The following is a 10,438-nucleotide window of genomic DNA, read 5'->3' as shown; positions in this document are numbered from 1 at the left end:
GATTTCCCAATAGGACAACTGCCTACTTTAATTAAAACATGTCTAAACGAGAGGCATTTTTCGATTCGGTCTGCAAAGAAAATATGGATGACTTTCTCAAGTTCACCAAACTTCATGTAAGTAGAGCTAGTTCATTTCCGAGCTCTCATTGGTTTTGAGTTTGGTCTACGTTCGAATTGATTGACATTCCCGAACATGCCCATCTGTTAGAATGATGCTACGGAACCCTTCGACCTCGATGAGGTGGTTCAAGAGGTGTCAAAGAAACAGCGAGAAGCTCTGTGGAACAGACTGGCCACACTGCTGCGTGGAGCGATGGAAGATTTCCCCCCGGATCGCTGGAACGCAGAGGACAGGGATGATGCCATGGAAGTGGAGGTCCCCCCAGATCTGGTCAGTTCTATTGTCGGGTATGCGTTATGTAGAACACAGCATGATTGGAAGGTACCTGCATCGTAACGTGCACACGGTGCAGTTCAGGCATGATAGTATAGTTTCTAACTAGGATAGTGAAGCGTATCACAATTAAACTCAAAATGCTATTCAGTAGAGTTGTGAACATTTTCACTCATGTTCATTCCAGGAACACACTATGGAGGTCCTAGGTGGGGTGACACTGGTGGTCATGGCCTCTGTGGCCGTCATACAGGACGGAGACGCATACAACTCCCTCCTGCAGTGTGCCACCATACTAAACGGTAGGTGCCTGCTTCAGTTCTGTGTAGAGGACATGGGAGCGTACATACATGCGTGTTGTCCTGTCAGTCATAACAGAGAACGTTTCGGTTTTGTTTTTCACATCATGAATATCTGGCGTGTCCCATCGCTCTGGTTTTCTCACACAACTCCCCTGCTTCCTCTCTCTCGTGGCCCCAGGCCTCCTGACCTCCTTGCCGGCGTCCCAGGTGCCCCTGCAGCAGGCGGTCTTCCGTTTGTGCGAGGCCTGGTGGAAGAAAGGCCTCCTGGGGAAGGAGGAGCTGGGGCGCACCGCCTTCCTGATGTGCCTGGAGAAGAGCTTCATGCTCAAGAAACCAGTAAGTACTCGCCTGTTAGCAACATCTGCTTGTTTTCTATTTTAAAATGTGTTTTAAGGTGTGACATATGGAACAATGGCACATGACATTTTTCACAAATTCACAAAAAAGTCTCTATGGACTGAACAGTGTTTTTGCTTAAAGGTTGTTATCTTGTGCTTTTGAAAACAAAAGGGCAACATCGTGTTCAACATGTTATCAATGTGTGTGTTTATCTGGTCATCGTGTTTCCAGGGCGCTGAGATCCAGAGGATGTGGGCCCTTCATGAGGTGCTGCTCAGTGTCGACTTCCAATCTGAGGACAGCGAGGACATGATGGACCTGCTCCTCCGCTGTTTTCTTAGTGGCAATCACATCAAACACGACGACGTAAGTGTGTGTGTGTGTGTGCATGTACAGGTGTTTAATCAAAATACAGCAAGGGTGCCTCTAATTCTTGGCAGTCGTGATAAAGATGGTTTCTTTGTCGTGTGTTTGTGTGTGTGTGTGCTGCGCGCAGGACTGACTAACCGCTCTCCATGCCTAACAGGGAAAGCGTTTCATGGTGTTCCTCTTTGGCCGGAATGTCAGCTTCATTAGGATGATCCACGGAACCATCAAGAACCAGCTCCAGTTCTTTACCAAGTAAGACTTTATGTCCACCTTAAATCATCTATACATCTACAACCAACAACCTCCTCAGCTCAATCCATACCCGTGCAGAAAACTGGTGTTTGTGATGCAGGATTTATATACGATGAAACACAAGTACAGTGGATCCACATAGCTACAGTACTGTGACTGGTGTCATCGACAAAAACCTCGTTTGTGCATTGGTGGAATTAGGGGTTGTGGTGGTCATTAAAATTTCCTTTCTTTTTAGGCTTTTCTCGAACCATAACTTTGGCTAAGACTACCTTTTACTGTCAACGTCTCAGGAGTGGATGTGATGAAAGCTTGTCTGCTGATAGATGAGCTCTGTATGTCCTACCTCAGGACCCTGACAGACCACATAGCCGAGATCTACTTCAGGGCGTGGAAGAAGGCGTCAGGGGAGGCTCTGGAGGAGATGGAGACCGCCTGCATCCAGGACTTCATGCAGCACGCCATCCTGCTACACAGGAACACACCTGTCCACCCCAGAGTTCGCCAGGTAGAGGACCTGGTTTCCGCCTCAGTTCAGAATACCTTAAAAAGAATATCTTATCTTGGTGTTGCTGTTAATTCTTCCTATCCTCTCTGACTAGATACTGAGCTACTTTCACAAGAGGAAGGGACATCACAACCTGGATGAGATGCTCCACAGACTCTACAAACCCATTCTCTGGAGAGCTCTGACTGTACGTACTTGTGTATTCTTTGTCACACACTCTCACGGTATCTGATCTCACCAGTGACAGAATTCCTGCCTTATCTGTCCAGGCTACTAACTCAGAGGTGAGGGCCAACGCTACTCTGCTCTTCACTGAGGCCTTCCCTGTCCATGACCCCAGTCAGAGCAGCGAGAAGATGGATGAGACCGTTCAGAAACAACTGGATGCTCTGGTGGTGCGTGGCAGCCTTATTTAGATTATATCACATGGTTCTTGGCTTGATGTATTCTGGTTTTGGCTTCAGTAAACTGTGAAGTAATGTCGAATTGGAAATGTAGAAAAGTCCCATTCCATGAATACAGTAAAAAAACAAAAATGAATGGCCTCTAAACGTGTGTGTGTGTGTGTGTCTACAGTGTCTGCTGGAGGACCCCCAGCCCATGGTGCGCTCCACAGCAACCCTGGGGGTGTGTAAGATCCTGGCCAAGTGCTGGGAGGTCATCCCCCCCACCATCATCACTGACTTCCTGAAGAAGCTGGTGGTGGAGCTGGCCTCGGACTGCAGCTCCCCAGACGTCCGCTGCTCTGTCTTCAAGGTGCCACGCCTACCGAGGAACGCCTTCACCCCCCTCTGAAGGCCTTCACCCCCCTCTGAAGGCCTTCACCCCCCTCTCAAAGCCTTCACACGCCTCTGAAGGCCTTCACAGCCCTCTGAACCATCCAGTAGACCTGGAATCGATACTGGCCATAGACAGAGCCGTCGAATTGCATAATTTAAAAAGAAATGTATTTTATTATTAATGAAACTAGTGCATTGCCTGTTGGTGGGGCATGTGTGTTTATTTCTCATGAGAGCAATAGCTTAGTGCAGCTCAACATGGCCGCAAATGAGTTAACATTTAAATGTCGCAAAGCGCTCATCCAAACAACTTGACACGCGTCACTGCACGTCCTTGGGTCTTGAGCAATACACTTGCCAAATGTCCTATTCCTACAGTGCCCGCTTCTCCAAACACACACACAGACACACGGAATTCCTTCATTAATATTTAATTGTGAACATGTGACCCCAACCATGTCTGGCTCATTGTAGTCAAATGAGGTGTCTTTAAACAATTAGAAGTAATTTCATGAGCTAATGCTCCAGTGTCTTTATTGCCTGCCTGTGATGAATGAGGCTAACGAGGCAGGACCTCTGTGCTGCAGTGCCTGCCCATCGTCCTGGACAACAGCCTGAGCCACCCTCTGCTGGAACAGCTCCTTCCTGTCCTCAAGTACGGCCTCCACGACAGCTCCGAGAAGGTCCGCGTGGCCTTCCTCGATATGCTGCTCAAGATCAAGGCCGTGCGAGCTGCCAAGGTCCGACCGTGTGTGTGTGTGTGTGTGTTTGCAAGGCCTTTGATTGTTTTGCTTCAAACCCCAACTGAAGGGGGAAAAAATGCCTGTCTTTTAGCTTTTATTCCTAAATATCTACCGAAACAAACACAGTAAAAGACAGTCATCCCAGTTGTAGCTCTTCAGTGTTTTCCATGGTTGTTAATGTCATTCTCCCACCACCTCGCCCGCCCCTCTCCAGTTCTGGAAGGTGTGCTCCATGGAGCACCTGTTGGCCCGCCTGGCCGTCGACTCCCAGCCAATCTCCAAGAGGATTGTCAACCTCCTTTTCAACTCCTTCTTCCCCGTCAACCAATCAGAAGAGGTGTGGTGCGAGCGCTGTGTCACCCTCATCCAGATGAACCCCAAGGCTGCCAGGAAGTTCTACCAGTACGCCCACTTATACACAGCCCCCACTAACATAGGTGAGAACACACACACACAGCAATAATTAGTCTGATCTCTTGAGGCACATCTGTAACCTACAGGCTCCTTACAGTCAGCTGTTGTCCCATATTAGCACCAGGAGCCTGCCCTTGCACCCTGTGGCCCTACTGGGTGCAAGTACCAGTGTCTGGTACTTAAACAGTTTTCATGGAAATGTCTGGTTCATGTTTAAGTTATATGGTCAGCCTACACACACACAGATACCTTCATAACACAGGTCCATATATACTGCACCTACCGTGCTTCTTTATCTCGAAAACATCTTCAAATCCTCAATGGGACCACACGCCGTCAAGCCACTTTTGACTCGGGACACGTAGAACTCAAATGGAGAGCTTACGTTCCCCTGCTGTGTTCCAGCCAAGCTGATGCTGACCATCCGCCGCTGCCTGAACGCCTGCATCCAGAACACAGCAGAGCTGAACGAGACCCGCTCCAGCAACAAGGAGAACGCCAGCGTAAGATCCCCTTGCTGGAGCCTGAAGGGGAGGTGCACACAGCCTCTCAACATGGCCCTGTCCATGCTTTTGATTGGACGTGCAGTTTTTTTGAATAAGTAAATGAAACGCAACAAAAATGCCATTGACTTGAGTGTAGCAGTGTACTCCAATGAAGTGAGTATTTTGTCGTTGCACTGGATTGCTACGTTTTAGTTCACAACAGTGTATTGCAGTGAAGAGAGTAATGCAGTTGCAGTGTATCAATAAGTATTACAGTCTATAACAGTGTATGGCAGTGAGGTGAGTGTACTGGAAGCCCAGCCAACACACAGTTGTTCTGAACAGGTTTTGGAGGACGTGCTGTCGGTGAGTGACACTGCGTCCATGGCCAGCCTGCTGGAGGTGGTGGTCATCCTCTGGAGAAGCATCCGGAAGGCTCTGGAGCATAACAAGGACGCCCTGCAGTACACCGTCTCCAAGTTCGGCGCTGTGATTCCCAAGTACTTCAACACCTTCCAGGTCAGAGACACGGAGACACTTGAGTCAAGTTTTTTGACCTGTGTTTCATCCACCTTTACTTCTGTGAAGGGCTGTTTCAACTGTTCAATCATGGCCTGTCTCTATCTTTTCACCCCCCCCCCCCCCCCCATTTTTTCCGGTCTATTTTTCAGGAGGAGCGCTGCACAGTGCCTCTCATCCTGCTGGCTTCCTTGCTGCCTCCAGCATCAGTCCCCACTTTCAGGTCAGCGTCTTCATCTTTTTCTCCACTCACTCACACTCGCGCACACAGCGACCGTGTTCTGGAGTGTTAACCCCCCGCTGTGCTGTCCCAGTGTGGGCGTGCTGTCCAGGCTGAGGAACATGGAGCCGGGGGCGCAGCAGAGCCAGTACAGCCAGGTGATAGACTGCCTCTGTAGCTGGGGCCAGGCCTCCGACACCCTGGAGCTCATCACACACTGGCTCACGGAGGCCCTGCCCAAGACAGCCGTGAGTACAGACGGAACACACACACATGCAGTGGATGCAGTACATACATACACACACACACGTGCAAAGATTCCAGATACACTGCCGTTTGGGGGTAATGCTATTTTTGTCCCAAAATGAATCCACAGCACATATTTTCAAGTCCAATATTTCAAGCGATGTCACAGAGAGCTTCACATACGCCCTTTTCCACTGACACTAGACCTCTCCTCTCACTAAATCTCCACAGAGCAAGGGGAATGCCAGCCGCAAGGTGCGCATCACGGAGCCTGTGGAGGCCAAGCCAGACCTGGGGCTAAATTACCTGGAGTATTTGGTCGGACGCGCCGCGACAAGGGACAGCATCCTGCCCCGCGGGCACGGCCCCCTGAAGCAGCTCCACAAGGCTCTGGGTGCCTGGAGGGTAAGCGCTAATTGCACAGTTAGCATGTTAGAATGGAATTGTTTTATATTTCTTAAAGTAGCATTACCATTTCACGGTTAGCATGAAAAGGGATTTATGTTGGTGTTATGTTGCTGTGTGGTGTTGGCAATCTGTGTAAATATGTGAAGAATCTGTGTAAACAATGTTTTGTTGTGATGTTGTTCTCCATAGTCTGTGTTATACTCCCACCTGAGCTCCCCTGAGAGCGAGGCCAGTGTTCCCAGTGCTGAGACAGCTCTGAGGGCCTTCACCATGCATGGCCGTCTCAGCGTCCATCTGCAGCATGCAGTAAGGCCTTCTATTACCCCCTCACACACACACACATTCATCATCCTTGTCTTTGTGGTAAAGGAAAACCAATACCCAACAGCAATATGTGTTCTAACAGCACAAACATCGGGGTTGTTTTGGAGGTGGCTGCTTCCGTGTCTGGGACGTTGACCCACCGCTTCGTTCCCCCCAGGTCTCGGAGGGTCGCGACCTTCTGGCGTCCCTGGAGAACATGGCGGCGTGGGTGGCAGAACGGGTGCTGCCCTTCCTGGTCCGGCCCGGGGAGGCGGGGCCTGCCGAGAGCCAGCTGGAACTGGCCGGCCGGGTGGTGGAGGTAAGATCTATAGCGCTGGGATATAACACAAGGGCTGCTGCATGGATGGATGGATAGACTGATGGATGGATAGACTGATGGATGGATAGACTGATGGATGGATAGACTGATGGATGGATAGACTGATGGATGGATAGACTGATGGATGGATAGACTGAAGTATAGAAGAATGCATGGATGACTAGATAGATGGACAGATGGATGGATAGCTGAGACTGATGGTGGGAGAAGCAGTAACAGGTATAGACGGATGGATTGACCCATTCACTTTCTCTGCGTCGATTCCCTCTTAACCTCTTAATCACACTTCATCACAGCAATGTCAGATACAAACAACAGTTCAAACAGAAACCACAGGTTGAGGTTCAGACTAAATATAAGTTGCATAAAAGCTCGGCTGAGGTGTGGTTCTCCAGTACATTAAGTTCTGCTGATCTCTGTGGTATTATGGAGTGATTGATTTCCCCCCCCCCCTTTTGGCTGTGTGACTCCTAGTTCTCAGCCAGTAAATCTAGTCTAGTTATAGATCATTCTGCTACCTCACCCCCGGCGCTCAGACCTCCATACCTACCTCCCACTGCTGCTACGCTTATTCTCCATTTTTTCCCGAACACGCTTATTTCCTTATTTAGGCCATTACTCTCCAGCTTGTCACCCTTGCGGCAACTTGGATCAGGTCTGGAAAATAAACCCGTCATTTATCTCCTCACCCCACACACCCACACCCACTGCTTCTAGTAACTCTCCCACAAACCCTCGAAAGGTGGATACAGATCCTGAAAGTGACTTTTTTGTATATCGATCCTCTCTCAAAAGTAGCGTGGATGTAGCCTGTACTGAACAGACAGTAAATGTAGTCTGTCTCTGTGTGTGGACCCAGAGCTTCCTGACGGTGTGCAGAGACATGATTCGAGTGGGCCTGGGAGACGAAGAGTTCAAGGGTCACCTTCTCCACCTGTGCTCCCTGGTGCTGCTCTCTGGTGAGTTTCCTACCGATGACAAATGTATTTGAGGAAAAATAGGATACTGAAGGCAAATAAGGGTAGAGGTTCCAGATCGGTTGTGTAATATTTCAGTTGTATTCTACTTTTGGACCTCTGAAGTTGCATTACAGTAATGCACTTAGGATTTGTCATTACTAGAGCCACCGGCAACAGGAGTTAGGTTGCTGAGTGGTTAGGGAATCGGGCTAGTAATTTGAAGGTTGCCAGTTTGATTCCCGACCGTGCCAAATGACGTTGTGTCCTTGGGCAAGGCACTTCACCTTACTTGCCTTGGGGGAATGTCCCTGTACTTACTGTAAGTCGCTCTGGATAAGAGCGTCTGCTAAATGACTAAAATGTAAATGTCAACATTGTGTGTGTTGTGTCCTCAGAAAAGGGCTACCGTTGCGTTCCCTTGCTGGTGTCCGTGCTGACGGAGGTGGCAGAGAACTACGTCCCCCAGGATGCCCTGGGCCAGGAGGAGCAGGAAGTGGGGAAGCAGGATGGCCAGTCCCTGGTAATCCTGGGGGTGGTGGCCAACGTCTTCCAGAAGGTTCTGGAGGTGTTAGCTCGTCGGATGAGGAAGGAGCCAGAGGAGGGTCAGGAAGTGAGTCTAAACCAAAATACCACATCTGTTATTTATCTGTATTCAATTACTTGTCCTTAAATGTTTTCAACTGTCATATGTAGGGAATCTTCCTCATTCGAGTGTACAGTATTTCACACAACTTCAAATGGGGTTTATGCCCCAGCAGTCTTCATAGTAAACCGAATCCAAGCGTGGTATTTATAGTTGACCCACCAGTTCCCAGCCTGTTTACCTCAGAGACCCAGGTTAATGTCCTGCATCATGTAGGTTAATGGCACCCCCTTTATCCCCCCCCCCCCTCTTCCCTGCCATAGCTGTGCCTGGCAGCTCTGCCCAGTCTGGGGGCGTTCCTGCAGGTGGTGACAGCCTGGGGAGGTGGGACCTCCAACCCCCTCAGCGGGGTGTTCTCCACCATCTCTGCCGCCGTGATCGTGGAGAGCAGACACATGCTACAGAAGGTAGGGGGGAGACGGAGGAGCTGACGCCAGCTCACTCGATGGAGATCCCATGCTAAACCTGGATATCCATTTAGATGCATTATTTTCATTTCTGCACGCACATGGGGGACATAAGGGGAAAATAATATTATGAAATTCTACATCTGATAATTACGAATTGTACACCTGTAAAAACTTAAGTGTAAAATGTAATTTAGATTTTGTCATTCCGTTTTATTTCCCTACATAAAAAGATGAATAAAAAGAAAACAATTTTCGTATCATGAGAACAGAGATCATCATGTATGACTAACTCTTCTCTCCATCTGTTCAATGATTTTAATGTCCTTTTCTTAGATCTCTCATGCACAGGAGGTCACCAGACCAGAGTCAGTGGACGACCTCCCCCCCCTCTCCAGCACTCTGCTGACTGTTGTCCTCAAGTCCCCCCCTGTCACCAGGTAACCAGAAGGTTTCCGGGGCCTTCTCACGATACGGACCATAATGTTTACATGACAACATTGTGTGGTCAGTGTTAAAATGCAGGTGTTCCTAAAGGGATTCTTTTGATTTAAGCTTATGCTCTTATGTTTTGGGACTGCTTTGTGGGAATTCACACCAACATATCTGCTTTCTGTTTATTTGTAACTGTTTTGACCTCTAACATGCTTATAGATCCCTACAGCTCGTGCAGCTTTAAAAATATAGATTGAATTTGGGTGATGTCTCTCAGGGCCTTCCTGTCGGAGGTCAAGTCGTCTGTGGACTCGGAGGCCATCGACTGTCTGACAGGATTGGCTGCTGTCCTTAACATCCTGGCCGTTATCAGACAGGGTAAGTAACAGAGTTACAGTATCTGCTACTGGCAGATACTGGCTATGGTTTACAATAAGAACTGGAGCTTAAACAGCTTGGGGAAATACTGTATTTTTGTATAATGAAAATAACTTTAATAATACAATTCATTTTTATTATGGTCTTAAACCGCTAAATAAATATAATTATGTGCTGGACAATAGGAAAGTATTGCATATGTTCAATAGCTGTAACTACCAGACTACTTTTCTCTCAGAGGGTAAGGCCAGAGGTGAGACGAAAGCTACGGCCGTGTCTGTCCAGCTGCAGCTGCAGAAACACTCGTCTGTCACAGCAGAGGAGGAGGGACACGCCCAGAGGTGAGGCACTGACACGCTTCTGGATCACACTGTGTGCTCTTTAAAACATGCTATGTTCACACGATAGTATTTGGTTATGGGAACATTCTCTTTTTGCTATTAGGATATAAAAATATTAAGTTATGGAAATGACTGACTTGTATAATTTTCTTCTGTTTTCCAAGGGTCATTTATGAATCTGCTATCAAATCTGTGAATGAGATTCTCATGGTATAATAATTCTTTAGCACCGAACTATAATCCAACTAATGTGTCAGGTCGTCCCTGCCTAAACATCTTGTCCACGGTCAGGAACATGGTGCCCCTTGCATGGTGGATTGTTTTTGTACCTGTATAACTACTACCATATTGTTGATTACCCCTTACAGATGTATGCCTATTTATATGTTTCTGTTTTTTTCTCGGGAAATCAGAGTGACAGCTATTTTACCCAGCTCATGATATAACAGGGTAATTAGTTGTATCCTATTTATGTATGTATTATACTGTATATGTATTGTATCACTGTGTTTCAAGACAACTTGAGGTGTCATGCTTGCTGTGGAAAGCAAGTTAATAAAAATTTGCATTTGAGTCATGAAACGTGTTTTATATCAAATATTATTTAGATTTATACTCAAGTATTAGTTTACTTTATTCAATTCGAAATGTG

At 47.8% G+C, this 10,438-nt stretch overlaps 1 protein-coding gene across 1 annotated transcript; it reads left to right on the top strand.

Moving 5' to 3' along the window:
- Positions 1 to 38: 38 nt before the first annotated feature.
- Positions 39 to 10,354, top strand: ncapg2 (non-SMC condensin II complex, subunit G2). Its single transcript, XM_067251938.1, has 26 exons — positions 39 to 116; positions 211 to 393; positions 584 to 698; positions 877 to 1,034; positions 1,269 to 1,403; positions 1,564 to 1,658; positions 2,010 to 2,166; positions 2,261 to 2,353; positions 2,436 to 2,561; positions 2,743 to 2,922; positions 3,533 to 3,685; positions 3,903 to 4,125; positions 4,508 to 4,605; positions 4,933 to 5,106; positions 5,259 to 5,335; positions 5,421 to 5,574; positions 5,804 to 5,977; positions 6,170 to 6,286; positions 6,462 to 6,602; positions 7,483 to 7,582; positions 7,978 to 8,192; positions 8,489 to 8,632; positions 8,969 to 9,072; positions 9,345 to 9,445; positions 9,684 to 9,786; positions 9,951 to 10,354. Exons 1-26 carry the CDS (start codon positions 39 to 41, stop codon positions 10,000 to 10,002), a joined length of 3,450 nt encoding a protein of 1,149 aa, XP_067108039.1. The 3' UTR covers positions 10,003 to 10,354.
- The last annotated feature ends 84 nt before the right edge of the window (positions 10,355 to 10,438 follow it).

This window comes from Osmerus mordax, chromosome 15, assembly GCF_038355195.1.
Source record: "Osmerus mordax isolate fOsmMor3 chromosome 15, fOsmMor3.pri, whole genome shotgun sequence".
NCBI classification, from domain to species: Eukaryota; Metazoa; Chordata; class Actinopteri; order Osmeriformes; family Osmeridae; genus Osmerus; species Osmerus mordax.
This window is presented reverse-complemented; position numbering and strand designations above follow the sequence as displayed.